This window comes from Erythrolamprus reginae, chromosome 2 (assembly GCF_031021105.1).
Source record: "Erythrolamprus reginae isolate rEryReg1 chromosome 2, rEryReg1.hap1, whole genome shotgun sequence".
In the NCBI taxonomy this organism is placed as follows: domain Eukaryota; kingdom Metazoa; phylum Chordata; class Lepidosauria; order Squamata; family Dipsadidae; genus Erythrolamprus; species Erythrolamprus reginae.
This window is the reverse complement of record NC_091951.1, coordinates 291,296,800-291,322,367: the sequence shown is the minus strand read 5'-3', so window position 1 is coordinate 291,322,367 and position 25,568 is coordinate 291,296,800. Positions and strand designations below refer to the sequence as shown.

General features: G+C 37.3%; 2 protein-coding genes across 4 annotated transcripts in view; one reads left to right on the top strand and one right to left on the bottom strand.

Annotated features, from left to right (window-relative positions):
• Positions 1–13,511, top strand: part of SNX24 (sorting nexin 24) — a 77,826-nt gene extending 64,315 nt beyond the window's left edge. For all 3 annotated transcript variants that reach the window (XM_070742860.1, XM_070742861.1, XM_070742859.1), the window contains 4 exons: positions 6,569–6,663; positions 7,466–7,498; positions 8,963–9,027; positions 10,844–13,511. In XM_070742860.1, coding sequence (XP_070598961.1) covers positions 6,569–6,663; positions 7,466–7,498; positions 8,963–9,027; positions 10,844–10,914 — 264 coding nt within the window. In that variant the 3' untranslated portion in view covers positions 10,915–13,511. The remainder of the gene's footprint in view (positions 1–6,568; positions 6,664–7,465; positions 7,499–8,962; positions 9,028–10,843) is intronic.
• Positions 13,512–13,614: 103 nt separating this feature from the next.
• Positions 13,615–25,330, bottom strand: PPIC (peptidylprolyl isomerase C). The gene is made up of 5 exons (XM_070742858.1): positions 24,871–25,330; positions 17,699–17,812; positions 17,209–17,302; positions 16,227–16,411; positions 13,615–14,583 (listed from the first exon to the last, which is right to left on the bottom strand). Exons 1-5 carry the CDS (start codon positions 25,204–25,206, stop codon positions 14,449–14,451), a joined length of 864 nt encoding a protein of 287 aa, XP_070598959.1. The 5' UTR covers positions 25,207–25,330; the 3' UTR covers positions 13,615–14,448.
• Positions 25,331–25,568: the final 238 nt, after the last annotated feature.

Genomic DNA, 25,568 nt, shown 5'->3' with positions numbered 1-25,568 from the left:
TATAGATAAATTTCAATTTATTTATTTACTTAGGTTTGTACACTCCTCTAATCCATGGAGATTTAGAGTAGTTTACAAAACTCTTCAGTATAAAGATTAAACATGGTACATCAAGTTAACCAAACAAAATATGTCATTATACTTTCCCACTTGCAGCTTCTTTGCAATAGCTAGGGCTTTAATGGCTTTCCAGCATGTTAGTAGGGAATAAATTAATCTAATTTGCCAGATGATCCTGGTACAAATAAAAGTAGCTAGAAGTGAAAAACTGATTCCAGGTACCTGCAGATGGAATTTTCTTAAAAGATCAATTTCACAGGCTCCACCTTCTATTTTATCAGGAGGTGGTCTAAAAGAACTGACTCAGGAAGAGAAGAAGAGAAATATAAACTGAAATATTGGGCAGTTTTAAAGGGATATTTTAATCCTTCTCTCCCTCCTTCCATCAGTACAAACACGGCCAGTAGCATGTTTTCTAAATGAGCATTTTGATTGTTTTCTTAAAATGTGAAGAAAATAAGGATACAGCTAACCACTAACAGAATCTTAAAACACTGTTGAAGAAATGAGAATAAAGTTGTTTTTAAAAAAAAAATACAGTCCGATTCTGAGAAAGAACAAAACTGGTATGAATTAGGAAGGCACATCTATTTTTTCTTTTTCTTTAAAAAAAAACCTCACACAAAGCAGAAGGTTCATTCTTGGGTTGGGGAAAAACATTCCAGACTGCTTCTTGATTTTCCAATGGGTGATATTCTTTTTGCTAACTTTTTCTTTTATCATTGTTAGAGCCCTTTAAGCGACTGCCATAGACAAGGCAAATAGGAATATATACTACAAAATGCTCTATAAAGACTGCAGGTTGAAGTCCCAGTGGAGGCTGATGCTCCTGCTTTCTTACTGTAGCTAGAATGTATTGATTTTTTCTCTCTCCCCCCCCCCCCATTTTAGCTGCACCACTGAATTAGATATTGTGAAGCCTCTTTCCTTGTGAAGACAGGAAAAACTGTCATGAACTTTTTCACCCTAACAATAGGGCATTTCAGACTAAAAGATTGCAATAACGATTGATGCCTTCAAAAACAAAGCTTCTTAATGTATCCCACACTGACTGTTCTGCCCAAAAGATAGCTGTAGATCTGGAGGAAATAGGATGGCAGGTTGGGGGAGGGCGGCGTGCATTTTTAAAGCTGTTTTGTGCGTTAAGAAGAAAATCAATTAATGAAAACAATGCAGTCCTCTGGTGCGTTCTCAGGTTAGCGCAATGGTCTCGTCCAAGTTCTCAGCAAGCTGTTCAGTTACTGTTATAATTGGCTGATGAGTAGGTTTGGACCTAACTAGAATGCCAGAGTTCGATTTCATGGCGTCCTCTGTGAAGATGTGTCATCATTTAATCCTAGCTTTAGTGACATTTTTTTTTTTTTAAAGGAAACTCATGGGAAATCATTATGCTGTTTATACGTCTCCCATCCTGGAGAGCATTATCCTATGATATTTTAGCGCTGTTTTCTAGTGCATGATGGTATCTAGCGAAGGTTAAGGCAGAACAAGTCCCTTTGCAATTTTGTGACTATATTTCACTTACTGAAGGAGAAAGGATAACTGACAATTAAGAATTCAGAATGTCACTAGGAAACATGTTCAGCTGCCCAACAAATCCTCCGGGAGGATGCTTTTTATGAACCTAAGAAGATAGAAAAATTGGGATATTGTGGTTTGGTTATATAATATCCTTTCTTAAGGCTGTAGCACTTCTAGTAATTTTTTAAAAAAAATTCCTCGGTATAGTTAATTAATTATAATTAATATAAAGAAAGCAATGAAAGCACACATAAACAATGATATTTTGATGTCTTTCTAGTTTATGTATTATCTTCAGGTTTATGTAATTACTTCATTTTTACATGTATCTTTTAAGTTGAATCTGGACTTACCGAAACCAGACATTTTCTAAAGAGTGTTTCCATGATAGTACAGTATTTGCAATCCCATTCTCGTCCCCTCACCCAAACCTTTATTTGAAATATCTTGAATTTTAGAAGTATTTAGGAAAGTATGGCTTTCTTATTTGCTTTTCTTTAGTACCATAACAAATTCATTCCCACTTTTCTGCCAGATTTTATCCATAGTATTATAATTTTAACACTATTTTTTCAATTTCTGAGGATTATTTAAGTATCATTACATTTTGTTTTAAAATCTAGACTAGTTAGTGCTTTATTACTGATTGGATGATGTTGGACCAGTCACTCTCTCATCCCAACTCAACTAATAACATTATTGTTGTGAAGAAAATAAGATGAGGAACCAATATTAGGAATTGTTGTACATACTCCTGGTCAGTTGGAGGATGATGATGAACTTGAGGACTCTGATACAGATAGTGTTTATGAATTAGTGGTAGGCCCGGGGTTACAAGTAGTAGAACAGGTGGGAGGCCAGCCACAAGACGTCCTTCCTGGAGTCCACGTTTCGGCCGGCCAGGAAGGACATCTCCGTGACGTCAAAGCTCCGCCCATGGAATTCCCTATTGGGATTCGCCACCTCCATTTGAGCCTCCCGACCGGACAACAGCTCCGCGGCTCTTTTGCAAAGCTGACAGCCGGGCAGTGGGGCTTCTCAGTGTTCTCCTGAACATGAACGCCGGAACCGAACTTTTGCCGAACTTCCGGGTTCGGCGTTCAGGAGAACGCCGAGAAGCCCCCCAGCTGTTTCAAAAGGCGACAGCCGGGCGGCGGGGCTTCTCAGAGGCCTCCCGAACACCGAACCCGGAAGTTCGGCAAAAGTTCGGGTTTGGCGTTTGGGTTCGGGAGGATGCCGAGAAGCCCCCCCGGCTGTTTCAAAAGGCGACAGCTGGGCAGCAGGGCTTTTCGGCGGCCACCCGAACCCGAACTTTTGCTGAACTTCTGGGTTTGGCGTTTGGGCGGCGGGTTCGTAAGATGGAAAAAGTTCAGAAGAAGAGGCAAAAAATTTCCGAACCCCGGGTTCGTATCTTGGAAAGTTCGTATGACGAGGGGTTCGCATCACGAGGTACCACTGTATTCCAAACTTTCAAATCCTACAGCTCTTTAAAGGTTTCATCATAGCTTCCCTAGTCCTCCTACTGCAGCTGCAAAATCACATCTTTGAATATAAAATTAAAAAGTCATTATTAATATACATAGGTAGCAATCGTGTTCATTTTATTTATTTAGTTCAATTATATTTCATCAATTTAATTTTGCTCCTGGTCTTGTATAATTATTTATTCCTGAATCTTCTTGGTATGACCCTTGGCATGTCACGATCTCCCTTTCCCTGCCCTGAGTTACCATAAACTTTAACCATGGATCTATAGGCTATACCAGTGATGGTGAACCTTTTTTTCCCTCAGGTGCCGAAAGAGCTATCCTGGATGCGCGAGTGTCCATACCCATAATTCAATGCCTGGGAAGGGCAAAAACCGCTCCCCTTCCCCAAGAGGCTCTCTGGAGGCTGGAAATGGCCTGTTTCCCAACTTCTGGTGGGCCCAGTAGAGTCGTGTTTCGCCCTCTCCAGGCTCCAAAGGCTTCCATGGATTTGAGGGAGGGTAAAAATGCCCTGCCCCATCCCCTTAAAGGCTTTCTAGAAGCCAAAAACACCCTCGCAAAGCCTCTGTGCGAGCCAAAAATCAGCTGTTCAGCACACACATGCATGTTAGAGCTGAGCTAGGCAACGGCTCACGTGCCAGCAGATATGGCTCTGCGTGCCACCTGCTTGATGCTTTTAAGCCACCTTTGGAAGACAAGAAAGGAAAGTTCACAAGCTTCAAGTCCATTCATAGAATGTTGAAGTACAATTTAGGTTTAGCTTTGAAGCCAGCCAATAAAAAGATATTAATAGTGACTTTGTAGCCCAGATACACTCCAATAGATTTAAATGACCTACAAAGAAAAGCTTTTCTCTCACTGTACTAAAAGTGTATTTAATTGCCTGCAGAGCTTTTTCAATATTTTCTCTCAATACCTAGATTAGTGACTATTAGGACTTTGTTTTACTTGGGTTAACAGTCTGTATTGTTATTCAGTTCACATATCCTTTAACTTACATCCCCCATTACCCCTCCTTCTGTGAATAACTAAAATGCAAAGCAAGATGAATTTTGTAGCAGTAGAGTGCTGATTTTACAAAATGCAAATTAAAAAGACATTTAATGTAGAATTCTCATGTAAAGGTGAACTGAAAGGCTTTCTAAATACCAGAAAGTAAGAGTTTAAGCTAGGGTGGTCAGCATATAATATGAGATGCAACTCAGCCTACCAATACCTGCTGGCTTGGAAGAAGCCATCAAGCCAACAATCTGGAGCAATTCAGTGTGTATTTTAAGAACAAGACTGGGAACGGATGGTAATCATGGAAAAATATTTCAAAATTGTATGCTGGCTTTTGAAATTTTACTTTTCTTTGGCAAACCTACCAGATTAGCATCAGATTGGCCAATGGGAAAGGAACTGTATACCCAATAGATCTGGAAGATTTCAGGTTGGGGAAAAATATATACCGTATTTTTCGGAGTATAAGTTTTCCTCCCTAAACGAGGCTGACATTTCAGGTGCATCTTATACTCTGAATGTAACTTTTTTCAAAGCTTTTTCCCCCCAACCGTAACTAGGTGCTAACGGTCTTTCCAACTCTTACCTTGCAGGTTCTTTCATTGTTACTCTTTGCAAAGAATGTTTTTCAAACCCTAAGTCTTTTTCAGTTTTTTTCCATTGCTCTAACTTTGATCCAAATGTTTTTCCCAGCCTGAACCAGGTGCTAACAATATTCCCAACTCTTCCTGGCTTGCAAGCTTTTATATTGTTATTCTTTGCGACCAGGTGCTAATGATGTTCTCAGCTCTTACTGGCTTGCAAGCTCTTTCATTGTTACACTGTCTGAATAAGGTTTTTTAAAAGCCCTAACCAAATAATTTGCTGAATCTGACCAGATTAAGAATGCTAACCAGATGAATATCTGGTAAGCAGATTCTTTTCCCTATTTTCCTCCCCCAAATCTAAGGTTCATCTTATACTCAGGTGGATCTTATACTCTAAAAAATACTTTTCTTTCCAATTCATCATTTTGATACAATTACCTGGTCTTGTTTTTTAAAAAAAGAAATTGGATTTAGATCTACACAAGTGTTAAGACATTACAAAGCAAAACATACTGAATTGAAGTATATTTTCTATTCTGGGCATATTTTCTTCACTTTTTTTTGTTGTGACACCCAACCAAATAATAGTGTTATGGATCTTTGTAATAGAGTTACAACCTATTACAGGCAGTGTAAGCAAATGAACTTTTCAGCCAGCCCTACAAGGCGCTTATCCTATAAGCAGCAGTATAATTTAACTGCATTGATCAAGACTGCCTTCTACTACTTCACTACTATTGCTCTTGACTTTGTTTTCCCATCCAAAATCAATATAATATGTTTCAGGATAAATATTTTTCATTATATGATTTCCTTTCTGTGAACTTGTAAAATATTTTTAAAAATCATTTGTTTTTTTATTTTAAAAAATTGTAATATTTTTGGGGAGGGAAATAACTTGCATGGATCTTAAAACAGATAAATGATAAATGAGTATTTTGATAAATGAGTATTTAGCTACTATAGACAAACTTGCTGCTGTGATTAAAATGCTGGATTATAATCAGAGATCCAGCATGAAGTTCCTTCTTAGTGATGGAAAGTCACTGAATGACTGGGCCAACTGTTTTTCACTGGGCAATCTTTCTTATAAGATTGCTGGGCGGGGGGGGGGGGGAGGGATGGGAGAAAGGAATGTTGTAACTGCCATTTTGAACTTCTGAAGAGAAGGCAGGATATAAATCTAGTAAATACTGTACATATATTTTGTGGAAACAGTCAAACATATAAACTTGGTCTGATCCCCCTAATAAAAGGCTTTTTTCCCTGTCTTTTCAATATCTTCTTTATGCCAGGCCTTTTTTCTATTGTCTATTTGCAGTCCTTGAATTAAGTTGAGCTGATTTTTTTTTGCCTATCAGAATCTTAACTCAAACCTGTCAATCAGATTGTGTATTTTTTCTAGAGTATTTTTTCTCATTGTGGCCTTGTTAATAATACCGTAGTAAGAAAGGATAACTTTTGAATGTAACATTCCCAAATTAGAAATCTGTTAGAAAATGTTTGATAAATGAGTATTTAACCATTATAGACAGGTTTAAATATATTACTAATTGCTTCCTTATAAAATGATTATGCGTTATATCATCAATTATTTCTTTTGAAATATATGGACTTAATCTCCATTGAACTTTGCATTGTCACTTGGACCGGTGATCTTGCAGTAAGTCAAGTTGTTTGAGATGAATCTGTGTGTTGTATGGTGATCTATCAAATCAAACACTTCCCTGTCCTTGTTAAGACACACTAAATCTTTCATTAATGAAGCCAGCTAAACTCCCAGATAATCAAAAGATTTTCCCTAGCTGATGTGATGGACGAGTGTCTTTCAGATTCCACTAGAAAAATGACTACTGGATATGATCAAGTTAGACTAACTGCATTATTTTTATTTTTATTATTTTATTATAGAGTATTGTTTTCGAAAATGAAGAACTTCCCAAGATGTTTCTTGATTTTCTCAACGTTCGTCATTTTCCTTCTCTCCCAAAAGCAGAAAGTTGTGGGTAAGAATTTTATCCAAACAGTTCAAAATGCAACAAAATACAATACCTATACAATTCCAATTTCCATTTATTAATTAAAATTTAATTCACAATTTGTCTCAAAATATCAGATTATTTCCTTAAATTCGGCACTTAAAAATGTTCAAGGAATTCTTTACTGATTCTATTTTGCATATAAAACAAGGAAATTCTTATTTAATGTGTTTTGACATTATCACGCTGAGACAAAGAATTTGATTTCATATCTAAGTATTTGGTATAATTTTGCATTAGCGTGATTCAGTAATTGCTCCAGGTTTAGAACCTTTGCTGACAATGCAGGTCCCTTCTTTAGAAAGCTCTGATTTATTTAATAAAATGAGCTTATGCATGTCTATATTCTTTGGGAAAAATACAATTTTATTGTACGTATTAAAAATTCCTTTGGGACGTTTGAACATATGTGACCTCTGAAATGACACTAAAGAAATTGGGTGTGCAGGGTTAAATAGTCACTATCATAAAAATGGAAAACAGTTCGCTTTAAATTAGAAGTTATTTTTAAAAAATGTTCATTAGAATAATTTAAAAATAATTTGAATAGCTGCTGAGATGTCTGTAGGGAAAGGATCATAAAAGTTCAGATGGCAGTTGTAACATGCAATTGAGCCCCTTTTAAAGTGGATTTTGGACACCCTTGGACAGCTGGCTACAAAAAGGTATAAGGCTGTGCTAAAACCTGTTTTAAAGAGTTAAAGTTTTTGCCATTCCTTTTGTGGAATATATATTTTAAATTCTAATATTTTAACGAATTATATTCCAGTTCTTTTGAAGAAACAGAGTCTGAAGAATCAAGGTAAGATGTAGGTTATTATAGCCTTTTTATACGTACAGTGGTACTTCTACCTACAAACACCTATACTTATGAACTTTTCTAGATACAAACCGGGCGTCCAAGATTTTTCTGCCTCTTCACACAAACCATTTTCCACTTACAAACCCAAGCCTCTGAAACTGTAACTGCTCCTGGAGGAAAAAAGGAAGGAGGGGCCAGAGTGTCTCTTCCCCCCCCCCTCACAGGAAGGAAACAGGGCCGGAAAAGGCAGGGAGAAGCCTCCATGGGACCTCTCTAGGAATCTCCTGGGTGGAAACAGGGCCTCCATCCTCCTTGTGGTTTCCCCAATTGCACGCATTCTTTGCTTTTACATTGATTCCTATGGGAAAAATAGTTTCTTCTTACAAACTTTTCTATTTAAGAACCCTGTCACGGAACGAATTAAATTCATAAGTAGAGGTACCACTGTATTATATAATTAATGAAAGATAATTAAGAAAACATCTGTGCATTGCAACAGATATGAACGCATACCGTTTCCTTCCCCATTTTAACAAGAAGCAGTATGCAGACAAAGATTTTAGGAAGCACTATTTTGTATTGTTCTTTTGAATTGAAAATTATCTTAAACTGCTTATATTGAAGTTAATCAGACATTTAACATTGCATGGTTAAAAGTACTCATTCCCAGTTAATTTTGAAAGGGAGCCTAGCAGGGTATTTTAAAGAGGATTTATGTGTTATAACCTCATTGGCTCTTATCTCGCAGTTTCTTTATCTTATGTGATTTAACAGTTTTGCATTACATTTAGATTTCCTTTTTCCATATTTTTTCTGTTGGTATTTCTGAACCAGAAAAATCTTAGACTTCCCTATACACTGTTTACTGTTATAGCAATTCTTGTTTTGATGCCTAGAAATTAAATTTACATGCAGTTAAATGAGGTTTTGGTACCATTTTCCTGCCCACAGTTACAGGTTTTTCTTCTTTATTTACATATTTTATGAAACAGCTGAGAAGGAAAATTATGATACTTTCTTTAAGTGTCTTAAATTCACACAAGGTCTAGCATCTGAAATAAATTAATATTGAAGCCTTAAGAAAAAAAAGGAATTGAAGTTGCTGACAACTGCAATCTTGAACTACTTGCTTTATCCTGAGATTATTTCCAGGCAAGCTGTGTAACAACCGAACCAGTTTTAGTACCAGTCATTGGTCCTCTTGTGAGAAATTAAACTTCTCTGGACTCAGCTGGATTAGGTTCTGAGTAAATACATACCTATTCTTCGTATTATAGGTCTACATCTTCTATATGTAAGCATTATTCCTTGATGATTGATTTTTTTTCCTTTCCCATAAAACTGATTTATATATATAAGCTGTATCCCTAACCAGTTCTACTGCCTTACTTTATCAAAGATAGTTTGTAATGTGTTTGGTTTAGAGTCCCTAGATGCTGATATTCCTGTTCTTGACCTTTACAGCAAACTGTCCCACCAGCCTGTGTTGCTGTTCCTAAGGGATCCATATGTCTTGCCTACAGCCAATGGTAATCAGACCTGTCATCTATTAACAGCTCTTTACTGATCTGCCCCATACCACAAAAACCACATTGTTATAAATGTATGTGGAGCTCAAATTCGAATAATTTGGCGATACATCAGGAGTTATTTTAATGCTGTTTAAAGTAATTGCTGAAAAATGAAAAAAAAAATTGCAGACAACCCTCCTAAAAATAAAAATTAAAAAGATATTGTTATCTTGGCTCTCTCCTACATCAATAGCAAAGCTCTTGGAAGTGAATTTCAAATGGAATGGGATCTTGTAGTACTGCTAATATTTTGATAAGGATTATAACAGCAAATAGTTGGATGAAAAATCTTTTTTGTGTTCTTATCTGTGTTGTCTTTTTATTTTAGCTTATGATGTTTCACATAACCTTTGCTAGTTCTTCCTCCCCCCCCCCAAAAAAAATATTCCCAATATCCACTAATATTATTATTTTAGACAGTGTCGTGAGCAAAATCAGATATCTCGAATACAGCTTATGTTCAAACTAAGTCTTAAACTCCCTTCCTCTTTAAGGTATGAAATGTACTTGCTGTTGTGATTGATATGGGCTGGGATATAGTACAAAGGAAAGGGTATTTAATTATTCACTTTTGTAATAGTTTCTTTGGTTAAATTAATCTTACCAGTTACTGTTAACTGTGGAAAGTTAAGCCCACAGAAAAGGGGTTTTGGAAAAGAAATAGAAATTGGAATTATTAGCATGAAATAATTGATTCCTTGGCTCATCTAAAATCACTGCCCTTATCAAATTACGCTATTTTGAGTGCTTTTTGTAAAGTTAAGATTACACTAAACAGAAAACAAAACACTAGTACAGTATGAAAATTTTGGTACAATAAAGCCAACTTTCTTTGCTTTCTAAAAGCCATATTTATACTTTTACTTTCCAGTCCAGAAGTGAAGAAATTAGAAATTACTCTTCAAGCCACCATTTAACAATTTAAAAAATTTTACCTTGAAAAATATTTAGTATTAGTGAATGGAATGGTAGCATTAATTTCAGGCAAGACCTTACTAAATTTAATTCATGTCATTGGATTTAAAATGCAGAAGACAATGAACAACTGAATGTTGGACTAATATTAAATATAGGGGGCATTTCTTCATTCTAGCCATAAAAATTAAGAATGTATACATGCGTTGAAAAATATTATCTCAGTCACTTTTTTTTTTAACTGAAATTTTCCTTAATAGTTTTTTTAATTCCTATATCTGATGTAGTGATTTACTTTGCTTAATTTATTTCTAGGACTTCTTCCAAAAGTTCTTAAGAACCCTTTTTTTTTTAAAGGAAAAAAACCTAAAAACTTTGTTGTTTCTCTGCTCTAGAGATGTTTGTGAGACAGTATTAAGCCTCTTCCAGTCAACTTGGACAAAACTGTGCTGTAAACTATAGTGGAAAAACTGCCGCAGACTATTCCCAGTAGAAATCTTGGAATTCCTTCAAGTGTATTGAGATTTTGTTAGAAATTGAATTGCCAGTGTAATCCATCTTCCTTGTGAGAAAAGATTCAGATAAAGAGCTGGAGCCTAGCAGCATTAAGTATTAGAACATCCCTTTAAATCAATAAGCTGCAAATCTGGCAGTGCATTCAAGCAATGCCCAGTGCTACACTAAAGTGGGTTCCTGCTGAAACAGCATTACTAATAACAAATTCTGAGCACAGATAAACAGGGTGGTGATGCAATATCCTAAATTATACCAGGCTTTGCCTTGTTAGGTTCTACAAAAACATTTATATTGTATTGACATATGTAAGAAAGCAGTTTTTCTTCTCTCTTTTTTCCCCCAGATGACTTTCCAAATGTAGTTATTGAAGGCATTCTCCATGGATTGTTTTATTCTCACCTACAACCCAGGTAGAAAATGGATTTCGACAGAAAATAATCAGAGTACATTCAAGTTGTGTTCCTTGATGCAAGGTTTTCTGGAGGCTTTTTTGTTCGAAGATGGAACTTTTGGGATTTTTTTTAACTGTATCACTAAAAATTGCTGCTTTTCAGGATTATGAATGGGGGGGAAAACGTCACTAGGTTGAACCTGCATGTTAAACTCTAAATGCTTAAACTTTAAAACAGCTGACAAAATGCAAAATTACACTAACTTTCATCATGTATTTATAATTTTTATGTCTATGATAAATCATTATTCTAATTCTTTTGTCTCAGCATTGAATCCACTGCTGGCAGCGGATACATAAAATATAGCATGCATGACTAAAAAATGTAAATGTTAAAAAATAACTACCAAAACTGGAGATGCAATAATAAGCTCACTGTATCAGTATTTCTGATGTTATATCATGTAAGTATTATTTTAGCAACAGGGATGGGTATATGTCGGGGTGAAATGCTACCGGTTTGGGCCAGTTCGCCCGAACTGGTAGAAAAAAAATGCTTTAAAAAAGTTTTTTTTCTCTTTAAAAAAAAAGATTCCAACTATCGCATGGCACAGCTGATTGTCACAGCTGATCATTGGAATCTTTTTTAAAAAGCATTTTTTACTACTTGTTCCAGTGAATAGTTAGTTTAAAATGATTTTAAAAGCCAAAAAAAGGTTGATGATCAGCTGTGAAAATCAGATGAGCTGTGCGAATCTCAGAACCTTTTTAAAAATAAACTTTTTAAAAGCATTTTTCACTACCAGTTCTGGCAAATGGGTAGTTTAAAAATGCTTTTTACAAAATTCTAAAAAATGTTCTTATGATTGCAGGCACAGCTGATTGTCACAGATAATCATCATAACTTTTAAAAAAACTTTTAAAACAATGGTTCTCAACCTGGGGGTCGGGACCCTTTGGGGGTCAAATGACCGTTTCACAGGGTCGCCTGTGAAAATACAAATTTCCTATGGTGTTAGAAACTAAAGCTTCTATTTTAGCACCTTGGAACATTTTTTTACAATCCAACCAATTATGCATTTACAGTGGGGGTGTCCCTCTGACCTTGCTGCCAATCAGCTTAAAGCTCTGTTGGGAGAATTGGTGTTAGGCATGGTTATTGGTCATTACAACATGAGGACCTGTATTAAAGTGTCATGGCATTAGAAAGGTTGGGAACCACTGTTTTAAAAGCATTTTTAACTTTTAAAAAAATGCTTTGAAAGGTTTTTTTTAAAGTTGGCCACACCCACTCAGTCACATACTCCCCACCAAGCTATGCCCACAGAACCTGTAGGGAAAACCTCTGAATTTTACCACTGGTATAATGCTAACAGTTTGGTTGTTTTAATTTATGTCATAAACTGGGCTGCAATGCTTTTATTAGCGTATGTTGAATGTCATTTTAATTTTTTTTGTTGATTTTTCACCTTTTGTAATAGAAATAATAATGAACATGATTAATAAAAATAATTAACCAGTCCACAGGCAGTTCAACTTGGCTATCCTGTTGCAGCTCCTGGAACTTCCCCTAATTTAATCTGCTAAAATTGAGCAGTTACCCAAAGATTTGGGATGGAAGCACATTAAAAAATGTACTGAAAACTATACAAATACTGTATGTATTAACATAATTTTAAAGTAAGAAACCATTATCAGGTCCAGAAAAAAATTAAAATGATGCTTCCACCCAAATGTTTGGTAAAAATCTGCCCATTTTGACCTCATTCCCAAAAGTTTGTCTATCCTATTAACTGTGCAAATGAACATTGTTTCTCAACATGTGAAATTCAAAATTATAGCTAACCACAGTGAAATAATGAATGTGTGTAAAAATACTTACTTGTTGGTCATAAGTCCATCTATTATTTTGTCAGTTTTGAGTAAAGGTGCCATAGCTGGATAATATTGAGGATAGAGCTGTAACATACATATGCTCAACATGGGGGATTCATGTCTACCATAACAATTATAACTGTATGCCAATGGGTACTTGGCACAGCAGAGCATGTTCTAGTTATGCTCTTCAAATACATTTGCAGTCAAAGGTGTTTTCCTATCTGTCCTGGCAGATCATTCCCTGGGCAGCTTTAGGTTGGCCTCTGGTATAAACTTTAACCAATGTTAAAATGACTTCCTGAATGCCATTGGGAATTTTCCATCTTCTTTGTCAGCTATACTGTCAAACCTTATCAAGCAGTAGATAATATTGCTCAAAGAGGCAACAGCAGGTGCAGAGAGTACATTCACATCCTCTTCAAAGCAGCTTTCCTGCCTTGGATCCAAATACTGTGAACCTGTCAAGAAGAGACTTCTTAAAAATACCTTCATTTTTGAAGTCCGTTTGCCTGTCACCCAGGAGAGAACTTTCTCCAATGCTGAACAAAATTCAATTTCCGGTTTCATTCAGCCCCAACATTTTTCCATTGTCTTGAAATAAGTCTGGACTTTTATGGTCAAGCGTTTTCACTTTGAATTGGTTTAATAGTGAGTGATGTGTTCATGTTTTTCTTTTTATTGTTAGCTGTAGCAAATATGGGCAGAAAGATAGAAAATAAATAACTGATGACAATAAATGATACTGTTGTCTCCCTGTACATTATTACCATTGTGTTAGGTATAGGAAATTTACATATTTTAAAACTAATTGGTCTGGATAAAAACTATGCATGAAAAATAGAGAATTGCTTTAAAACAGATGGTTTTCACCAGTGGTTTAATATTTGTACACAAAGTAAAAAAAACAAGATTTAAATGATACAATTATAAAAATAATATGTAACTACTGTCTTTTGCCAAAAATAAGACCTATCTTATATTTTTTGAAACCTGAAATAAGCACTTGGCCTTATTACCTTGCACTCAAAAGCCCAATTGGGCTTATTATCAGTGAATGTCTTATTTTGGAGAAAACAGACTATAAAAATGACATATTTTGCATTTTGACAAATTCAAAATTCAAATTCAAAGTTGGAAGTGAAGTCTTTTAATAAATGATATATACTGTATGTATTGTTGAAAGTATGATGCAAGGTATTGTTATGCCAGTAATTTATTCAATTATATAGTAATTTCTTCCTTGTCTTTTTTCAGATTCATAAATTAAGAAATACACACAATATGCACCATAGAAGTGCAAGTTGAATAAGAGTTCATATTCTTTTGTCGAAATGTTTTGTTCAAATGCAAGTTGAATAAGGAGGGTTTTGTTTAAATGATTAAAATTACTAGGTAAAGGCATTAAAAATATTCATATGATAGATACTAATAAACAAAGAACTAGGGGCTATAAACATTTGTAGTGTATACTGTAAAGATATCTCTGTATCAATCTTTAAATCACCACTATGAAATGTTTTACCCTAGAAAGGCAATATCATAGCATTTCTTCATTTAATGCCCAGGTATTTTCTGTTACCTGCAAGGTCAAGTTATATAGTCTCAGCAATGTATTTTCTGATAGAAGCCTCACATAGTGTTAACCAGACGTGATTGCAGTTCAGTTGCTCCTATTTCTGTCAACTTTTCCAATCATCTACTTCAACCACAAAAGGTTCTTTCACATCTATTTTTCCACTGTTAATGATCACACAGTCCTGAAGAGGCTGGTCATAGTCATCTGTTGCCTGAAGTTCAATATCATGTACTACGGACTAAAGAGAGAATGGCTTTTGATGAAAAGAAAAAAACAGGTACAAAACACACAACAAATAAGACACGTGCTGTAGTCTAAATTTTGTGGTTTTACATGCTCATCACCATGGATGCAATCTATTTCTCTGTCCTAGTGATTTCTCTAGCAAAGTACATAGAAGGAAAAGGAGTAGAAAAGAAAAATAAAACAACTCCTTTACAAGAAGTGCTCATTTGAAAGTTGTTTACATAAATGGCCTTTCAGTCAAAAAATCAACTTCGCATCACAGCTATGATCAGATGTAAAGGTACGGCTTGCCTTCAAGAAGAAACTTAATGTGAGAGAAAGCTGTCTTCTTTGCTGTAATTGTGTAAAACTGCTAAACATCAAAAGAATATGAACTCTCCACAACCGTATTGACAAATAACAAAATTAAAACCCCTCCTTATACAGTGGAACCCCGACATAAGAGCTGCTCTACTTAAGAGCAACTCGAGATAAGAGCTGGGAGGGGAGAGATATTTTTGTTCTACTTACAAGCCCAAATTCGAGATACAAGCGCCAAGGAGCTGTCTCCTGAAGCCAAACGCTAACTTCCGCGTTCGGCTTCAGGAGACAGCTGCGAAGCGGCGCGCGTTTTAAAAGGTTGCAGCCGGCCTGGGGGGCTCGGGGGGGGGCCTTGCAGCTTTCTTTCTTGCTCTTTTTCTTTCTCTCTTTTACCTTCCCTTCCTCTATTTCTTCTTTTCTTTCTCCTTCCCACCTTCTTCCCTCCCTCCCTCCTTTCACTCATTCCTCTTACTCTCCCCTTTCATAAGTTTCCTTGCTTCCTTCCTCTGTTCCTGTCCCTTCCCCCTTTCTTTCTTTCTTTCTTTCTTTCTTGCTCTTTTTCTTTCTCTTTTACCTTCCCTTCCTCTATTTCTTCTTTTCTTTCTCCTTCCCACCTTCTTCCCTCCCTCCCTCCCTTCACTCATTCCTCTCTTACTCTCCCCTTTCATAAGTTTCCTTGCTTCCTTCCTCTGTTCCTGTCCCTTCCCTCTTTCCTTCCTTCCCACTCTCCGTCCATTCATTCACCCATTCCTCTCTTGATCGCTTAAAGCCGGTCCCTGGTGCAAAAAGGGTTGGGGACCTCTGTCCTACAGGATTGGGTGGCAGAGAAGTTGAACATATGTAAATTTAAAAGTTTAAGAAAGTTTACAAGTTAAGTGAAAGAAACTTCATTATTCATTTATATGTACATGTACATTTCTTCATTAAAAACATGTCTTTCTGCATAATTTAGACTAACTTTGTGAGTTTTTTGAGGGCTGGAACCAATTAAAATTATTTACATTAATTCCTATGGGGAAAAGTCGTTCGAGATAAGAGCTGCTCGACTTAAAAGCCCAGGTCCGGAACGAATTAAACTCGTATCTCGAGGTACCACTGTATTTTGCAAAGTGAACAAGGGTAAAAAAATTCTTGCTTGATGCTAAAAATAAAACAAAAGGTAATTCTCATCAGCTAGATAATTGCACAGCTCTTATTCCATCAATAAGAGAATGCTTTTTCTAAGCCTCATTAACCTTTCCCTGGAAGTATGCAACTGATACACTTTTAGAACCAAAGAAATGTACACTCAGAACAATATTTCTAATAAATAAAAGTATTGCAGATTTCACCTACCATTCCATCAATGACTTTTCCAAATACTACATGTTTTCCATCTAACCAGCCAGGCTTTGTTACAGCAATGAAGAACTGGGAGCCATTAGTGTCTGGTCCAGAATTAGCCATGCTGACCCAACCAATGCCATAGTGTTTCAGCTTGAAGTTTTCATCAGGAAACCGATCTCCATAGATGCTTCTTCCTAGATAACAAAATAATGGTTTTCATCAGAAGTAAGTTTACAAAAGCATTGTTTAGAAAGTTTTACAATACAGGACACTCGCTGGTAGAGCTATGCAAAATATCTTCAAGGGTATAGAGTCAGACTAGTTTAAGGGAAGTTGCTGCCATGCAAACGTTTAAAAGTAAGAAAAAGTATGAACAGAAATCTGTGTGGATATTTGTTTCAATCTGTACATCACATCATATATGGTGCACAGTTCAACCTTTTTAGTGTTAAAGAATAATGTTTTTATATATATATATATATATATATATATATATATATATATATATATATATATATATATATATATATATTGTTTAACAATGGTACATGTGATATGATATAGCCTAGCCCTGTTAAAAAAGTGCTATTGCTAACATGTTGTAAGCCACCCTGAGTCTAAGGAGAAGGGCGGCATAAAAATCAAATAAATAAATAAATAAATAAATAAATAAATAAATAAATAGCTTTAATGTGGCTTGTTTATTCATTTATTTATATTTAATTTCTGTAATCTTCCATCTCAATCAAGTAACTCTCATAGCAAACAATGCTAAAACAATTAAAACTCAAAAATAAACATATACAGCAACCAAGAGAAGTGCCATAATAATTGTCAGTGAAGGTTTTTAAAGCTTCATGACAGGCCAATAAAGTTGAGGCCAGTCTAATCACTGAAGGATGGTCCAACGGCAGGGGCTAAAAGAGCCAAGGCACACCTTCTAGTATTTAAACCTTGCAACATGAATATTCTCTAAAGAAAGTAGTGTTACCTCCAGTACCATCTCCAGCTGTAAAGTCACCACCTTGGATCATAAAATCCTTGATTACGCGATGAAATTTGCTTCCTTTATAACCAAATCCTTTCTAAAATTTAAAATGACACAGTTGCAGTTCAGTAAAATTAATACAATTAACAATGGATGCAATTAAATATTTAACAAGACAACTATTGTGTGTGTGTTCATTTAATTTAAATGAGCGGGGTGTGTGTGTGAGAAAATCCTATCAGTGATAGCCATACCTACACCCACTGAAACCAGCCAGGGCTGGAGGAAGATCTTCAAGACATCAACATTAAACTGAAACTGAAAACTTGAACTTTTGCTTATCAAAATAATGGAAAATAATAGGAAATAATGAATCAGTCACTATTGACATTAGGTAAATAAGGACATGTGGTAAAATTATTACTAGTAAGTACATATGCAGTATTTCTTTTATCTTAAATATAAAAACAAAGCTTTTTTAAAAAGCTCTTACCTCTCCAGTTGCAAGTTTAAGGAAGTTTTCTGTTGTCTTGGGTACTACTTTTCCAAACAAGCCAATTACAATTCTGCCAGCATTTCTATCACCAATCTGTATATCGAAGAAAACCTGGAAATGTTTGAAAGTGGAAAAAGGAATCAGTGTCAATATGATATATTATCATTAGGCTAGGCTATTAATTAGCTAACTAGAAGATAAACAGTTGTGATGGGCTTTTCAAGTTGTAGAAGGAATTTTTCTAACAAGATCTTTGAGCAGGAAAAAGCCTCTTGACCAATCATTTCTCAATGTTTTCTCCCACTTTTCTGGACTATATTTATAGCACGGAGATGGAAATACCCACTTTATCAGTCTCACGCTACCTATTTTTGAATGTAGAGAAATATTAACTACACTTGTTTTACACCACTAACTATGGAAACCAAGGCTTATACTTTTATAACTTTCCTATATTAGAATCTCAGGGCTGTATCAGGTAGTTTACAAGTTAAGAAATATATCTGCAAGTAAGCCATAGAGCCAAATGTAACAATTCCTCACTCCCTAACATAAATATTCCTCAATATTTAGCCACGCTTCACAATACTCTAAGCTGTAAATCCTTCCCTTTATTATTTTTAAAGTTTCTAATCAAGATTCAAAACTATGCGTTTATTCGGAATGTTCAGCTCTCATTGGGCTGCATTTGACTAGTAAAGGGGTATTGGGTTTATATACTCAACAGAGTTGAACAAACTTTTTCAAACTTCATTTGTATCAAAAGTTGCTATTTTTCAATCGTTCTCAGTGGTTCCATTTTGGTTCAATAGTATCAATAGTCAAACTATCCGAGTTCACTATGGTATTAAAGAACGCAATATTCAGTTATTGCAGTTATTAATGATCACAATTTAACCCAAAATTTATACTGTTAAGTGAGACATTTGTTAAGTGAGTCTGACTATCTTTCTTGCTACAGTTGGTAAGTGAATCATTTCAGCTGTTAGTAACAACTGATGTTAAATAACTCTGGCTTCCCCATTGACTTTGTCAGAAGTTTGCAAAAGCTGATCATATGACACCAGGTCATTGCAATTCTCATAAATGTGAACCAATTGCCAAGCATCCAAATTCTGATCACATGACCAAGGGTGAAAAATAGTCATGTCACTTTTTTCAATGCTGGTGTACCTTTGAAAGAAACTGTTGTAAGTTGAGAACTACCTGTATTAAATGGTAATGATTTTTCACTTAATACACAACTACTTAACTGTTATGATTTAGAGAGGAAAAACACTATAAGCTTTCTCTTTAAAAAAAAAATTAAAATGTCAATAAAAAACATGCTGTTACCTAGTGAATACATATGCTTCCCAATTTCTCAAAACTGCCTGCCTTCCCTACACATTGGGGATGGGTTCAGACCTGTTTGCTAGAACCAGTAGCAACCTGCTGGTGATATCACGATGACGTTACAGAACCGGTTCGGTCAGTGCTGATCCATGGGCATCACCAACTCTTTTTTTGAATTTATTTTTTCTTCTGACCATGTGCAGAAGCCGGGTTTCCGGAACTGCAACACTATCTTGTTTTTGGCTTTTATTTTTATTTTATTTTTCGGCACTGTGCATGCGTGTGCGTGCCCACGCAGCACAGGAAAAAGAGAAACGGCAGCGAGGTAAGTTAGAACCTACCCCTGCTACACATCATGGTCCTGGTGAAAGCTGAGAAGTTACCTAAGGGATTGTCTTGTCCCAGTGTATGCCATCAGACAGGAGTATTTAGGGACCATATGAATTAAAGAATTTTTACTAGTGGGGTCTCTGCCACTGCCCCTCCTTAATGCAATATCTTGCCCCCAGAAGTGCGGTTGGCACTCATTCTTTAGATCTTCTGGAACAGCATGAAGACTTGGCTCTGCCAATTCGATAAGGATCGGAGGCAGGCGTCATGGGGACTCACTCCTGGGAGGCTGAAAGGCACTCTTGCCATTTTTTAACTTGACTGTTTTTCATCTGTTCATCTTCACTTTGTTTTAATTTAGCTTTTAATTACTGTATGTCTCTTTTGTAGTTTTATGGATTCTGTTTGCAAACTGCCCAGAGTCACTTGGAGGATGAGACTGGCTGTGTTTTAAAATATGTATAAAATTAAGATTCAAGCTTCACTAACTGTCCATTGGCTCGAAAGCAATACACAAAAGAATATTAAGCCATGATGGATGAGCTTTGTTAATTGATACCAGAATGACAATCTTCTTAAGATCACAGTTTCCACTGGGCTATGATCTCATAATGTCTGTCCAAAGCTCTCTTTCATAAATATGTTAGGAAAGAAGAATAGGAGGGAGGGCTGGCAAAGCAAAGAAATGATCCAGATTTCAGGATTCCAGAATTAGAACCTGGGGTTAAAGGTAGGGGCTCTTGAGTTTGGAAGCACAGATGGTTATATGATTACATTATCTGCATATGCTGCAAAACAGGTATTGAGTGATATTAGAAGGATGCATAAATACATCAATCATTTTTATGCTTTTCTTTTAAATGTCTATTTCAAGAAAAATCGGGATTCCTCATCAATTGGTCCTGATCTGATATCTATTGAAGAGTGCTATTTATTATAGTGTCTACCTCTACATAGTAAGGGAATTACAAATCCCCCCAAGTTCTGCAGATTGTCAAATGTTAGAACACACCTGGCTTTTGTTCTTTCTTGCTCCAGCTAAATAACCAAGGCATAGCGATATCCCATATTTCTACATGGAATAAAACCATTTCCCAATGGTCTAATTAAGTGCCTCAATATTTGAGAATATAAATATTTAGATATAAAAAGAAAGTGCTACTTCAGTCCTCTTTACCAAGATTTGTTAATGACAACAAAAGTATATTTATTCTATTTCTGTAGCATCCCAACTCAATTAAGTGACTCGGGATTGCTTGCATTATGTTTGTGTAATTTCCTTTTTAATTCAGAAAACCACTGGTTTAATTTTTCTGAATAATTAATTCAACAGCATTGTGTCACAAAATGGTCACACCAAGCAGTAAAACATTGTTACTGGCTTCGTGATTACAGGTAAACAGGAACAAATATAGTGGTACCTCTACTTAAGAACTTAATTCGTTCTGAGACCAGGTTCTTAAATAGAAAAGTTTGTAAGTAGAAGCAATTTTTCCCATAGGAATCAATGTAAAAGGAAATAATGTGTGCAAATCCATTAGGAAAGAAATAAAAGCTCAGAATTTGGATGGGAGGAGGACGAGGAGGGCAGGCGGCTGCTGAAGGAAGAAGATGAGATGGGGAATCAAAACAATTCAAAACTTTAAGGCTTAAAAAAAAAGAGGGACTCTGAGGAGGCAGGGAGGAGCACGGGCCTCCCATAAACCTGGTGCGAAGCTGCCATACACTGCGCCAGAGAGAGAAACCCAGGCGGGCGACCAAAAGGCTGCTGCTTGCTGCTGCTATCTGCTTCCTATTTATTCCCATGCTGAAGGGTTCTCCTCTCGCTCACTTTGTAGCTGGCACCTTTCCTTCACTGTGGTGACTCCTTGGTTTGGCTGAAGCCAAGTTGATTTGGCCTGGGCGAAGTACCCGCTTTTGCCTTTCCGCGCCCAGACGCTCTGGGAGGCAACCTTGCACCAGGTGTATGGCAGGCAGCATGAGGGAGACACCACAGCGAAGTGGTTTAGTCCCTCTCCAAGCACTCAGAGAAAGGAAAATGCTTTCTTCGCTCTGGACTGCCAAAACCTCCTTAAGCGGCACTGAAAGGCTGCTCTGGCAGCCCAGAAAAACCAGAGATGGTTGGGATTAAAGGGGGAATGGCAGGAAACTGGCCAGGCCTTCATGCTACTTTCAAATTTCCTGGGAAATTTTTCCAGGCTCGGGTTCTTAAGTAGAAAATGGTTCTTAAGAAGAGGCAAAATATCTTGAACACCCGGTTCTTTTCTAGAAAAGTTCTTAAGTAGAGGCATTCTTAGGTAGAGATACCACTGTATTTGTGTATTCTTTTTGGTACTTCTTTCATACTCTAGTCAGAGGTGTCAAACTGGCAGCCTGTGGGCCAGATGCATCTTGTGTAGGCACGCCCATTCCAGCTCCATGAAGGGAAAAACGTCATGAAATATCGCATGACAGCAATGTTATGCCACAAGTTTGACACCCGTGCTCTAACCAATCTACTAAAATGCAAGGCAAGATCAGCTAAGAGAAAAATAGCTAATATTACCTTGCTTCATTGCAAATGGGTTTTTTTTTCAAATACTATATATTTCTAGAGAAGTAGGTAATAATTCTACAATCCTTGCAGGATCAAAGATACTTTTCATGTCATACCATGACATTTCATAAAGTAAAAACAAATTGAAGGGAAACTATTCTTTCATAACAATCAAATTTTAAGAAAAACCTTTTTTTTTAATCTGTAAGGTTGAGAAAATCCTTACCCATCTATATATATTTTTTGGGCTGCACAAGATTTTTTCTTGATTCTTGTTCTTAACAGCTTAAGAAATAATTTGAAAACAAAGATCTTTTTCCTCTCGCCTTCTTATGAGGTCTCACTAAACAATGTTAACACACAAATTATATTGATAAATCTTGGTGTGGGTTCTGTTCATATACACACATAAATACTGAAAGAATAATAGGAGACAAGTAAATTTAAAATTGTTGACCTTACATTTACCATTTTTCTTCTCTACTACTTTTCATACATTCATAATTATATTGCCTTGTTTAAATTTTAAGAGGTGTCTATTTAAGGGATAAATCTTCCAGTCAGTTTTCAAGGTTGTATTGCCCCAAGAAACTCTACAAACTTTAACCCAAATTCAACTGTAAGGCCACAGTCCAACTGCTACATGCCTTCAGAAGATTGATGCTTTCACAGATCAATATGTATCTAACAGTAATGGCATCTTCCCCTAACTATAGAAACCTGATTCTTCCTTCTTTCATCCACAAACATATTCACACAGGATCCTCACTACTGACTTCAAGTGTCTTATATCACCCATTACTGAAGCAATGTAAAGCCTGCCCTCATTAGTATAATTTCAGTGGAACAATACTTCAATGCCTCTAGAATATGCTGAAGCTCATTCTCTATATCTACTAACTGCAAAATACTACAGATGTTGCCAACATTTATTTTTAGCTATTTTGGGTTTAAAGGTGTGTTTTCTCTGGATGTAAGTCTTTATGTATGAACATTCTACAACATATCATTAATAAAACAGATTATGACAAAATTTTGGACTCTACTCTTTCCAGCTCTTACTGGCCAAGTTGTAGACCTTTGTTTTGGAAATAGCTCTTTCTGCATGGAAGATTGAATTAAACTGGGCAAAAGATGTTACACCAACTGTCTATTAGTGGTTCTGACACGAATCAGTGTCTATAGTTCTTTTTGCTGTTCCTGCTAACAACAAGCATCAGATGACTCCATTTATTACTTTTGGGGTAAAGTTATTTTGAGTACTCCGTGGGTTACTTTGGGTACTGATTGCCATAGCTTGTTCCTGCCAACTGTCCTTCCCTTGCAATAGATATTATTTGGAAGTATGTGTGAAATTAGCAAGAGGTTTGCCAATTTCCCATTCTAGCCCTAGTAAAAGGAAGATCAGTAGACCTGTGTACATAAACAGTCCATCCTATAGGTTAGTGAGATGGAGAACACACTCTGGAATGAAGCAGGAAGGTGTTATCTTAGCACAGTCCTTCTCACTCTGCTCCACTGGCCTGGTCAGCTATACCATTTTTGGACACATCTATACTGTCATTCCAGTATGCAGAAATAGCCCAGGTACCAAAGGTATGCAGGAACTGTTAAGAAAAAAAAGATAATTTGGTTCCGACAGGGAGGAAAGCATAATAAATTCAAAATAATCCTTATTCTGTTTTATGTAAGAGAAAACAAAGAAAACCTGGCAAACTACAAAATTATGTGACTGTTACAAGAACAGAGTACAGGTGGTCCTCGAGTTATGACCACAACTGAACCCAAAATTTATGTTGCTAAGTGAAACATTTGTTAAGTGAGTTTGCCCTGTTTTATGATTATTTTTGCCACAGTTAAGTAAATCTTTGCATTTGTTAAGTTAAACCTGGTTGTTGAGTGAATCTGGATTCCCCATTGATATTGCTTGTCAGAAGTTTGCAGAAGCTGAACACATGACCCCAGGACACTTCAACTGTCATTCCCCCTTTAATCCCAACCATTTCGGGCTTTTCTGGGCTGCCAGACGAGCCTTTCAGTGCCGCTTAAGGAGGTTTTGGCAGCCCCAAGCAAACGGAGCATTTTTCTTTGGGCGCTTGGAGAGGGAATAAACCACTTCGCTGTGGTGACTCCCTCACGCTGCCTGCCATATACCTGGTGCAAGGTTGTCTCCCAGAGTGTCTGGGCGCGGAAAGGCAAAAGGGGGTACTTTGCCCAGGCCAATATTGAATAAACATGCCTGGGATAAACATATATCCATCCTAAGATAACATACAGGAAATAGCATAAGGGCAGACTAGATGGACCATGAGGTCTTTTTCTGCCATCAATCTTCTGTGTTTCTGTTTCTAAACTTACTACCTCCACTGTACCACACACACCCCGTGGGGGCCCATTACTGGCAGAGCAGAGGGGAAAAATTGGTGCAGGTAAGATCACTTTTATCGCCGTTCTTTAATGTGGGCACCCGGCACCCATTAAAAGTGAAATTCTGTTGCCTCTCTCAAAACGCTCACACCTACACAACACACTACATAGACATGCTCTATTCAGACATACCTATATATACCTACACCCCTACACATATAAATCCATATAAACCCCTGTCCATCTTGAATGCACAGCGGAAAGAAAGCTTTGAGAGAGTTCATAAGGTTTGATACTGCATTCGAGGGGGGGGGGGACACTGCCTGGTTCCGTCCAGGTTTCTGCAATTCAAGCGGGGGTTTGCAGACGACGCTATCAAACTCTACAGATTATGAATGAGGAAAAAACGGGTCTGGGTGGGGAGGAAGAAACCAGGCAGGCGAGAAAAACCGCCTCGAGGCGTAGCAACAACGCACGGCAGGAAAAGCGTTAAGCTCCCAAAAGTTAACTTTTCAGCCTCTGCAGCGGGTGGGGAAGAGGGAAGGGGAGGGATCTCTCATCCCTCCTGTACTCTGGTTCTTCGCTTCAGGGCGATAGTCACCTTAGCGGTCACGGTGGGTCCTCGCTTTCGGACGGCCTCGGCCCCCGGAAGGCGCTCCCAGGCGCCCCAGAAAAGGCAGAGGAGCAACAACAGCAAGAGCGGCGCCGGGCGGCCCATCCTCCAGTCCTTCTCCGCCGAAGGTCCGGCGCCTGCGCGGCTCTCCCTGGCGGCTGACACTGTGGCAGGGGCGGAGCGGCGCGGAGGGGAAAAAGCGCGGGCGGCGCTTCCAGTCACGAAGGGACCGGTTCGCGTGTTTTCGGTCCGCGGGGGCTCGCCTTCGCCTAGCCTGGAGGGGCTCCCGGTTGCGGGTGGGCGCGCGGAGCTCCGGCGTTCCATTCAAATCCCACGTTCGCTTGAGGAAGGCTCTCGTGGGCGTTAGAATTAGAACAGAGTTAGAAGGGACCTTGGAGATCTTCTAGTCCAGCCCCCTGCTCAACCTCTACTATTTCGGACCAGTGCCAGGAATAGGCAAAGTTGGCTCTTTTATGACATGTGGACTTCAACTCCCAAAATTCTTGAGGTAGCACGATTGGCTCAGGGATTCTGGGAGTTGAAGTCCACAAGACATAGAAGAGCCAATTTTGCCTACCCTTGGACTAGTCTCTTCTTAAAGGTCTCCAGTGATGGAGCACCCATGGATTTCTAAATGAAGGCCGTTCAAAAAGATGGAGAACTTCTAGGATGGTCCTAACCTCCCG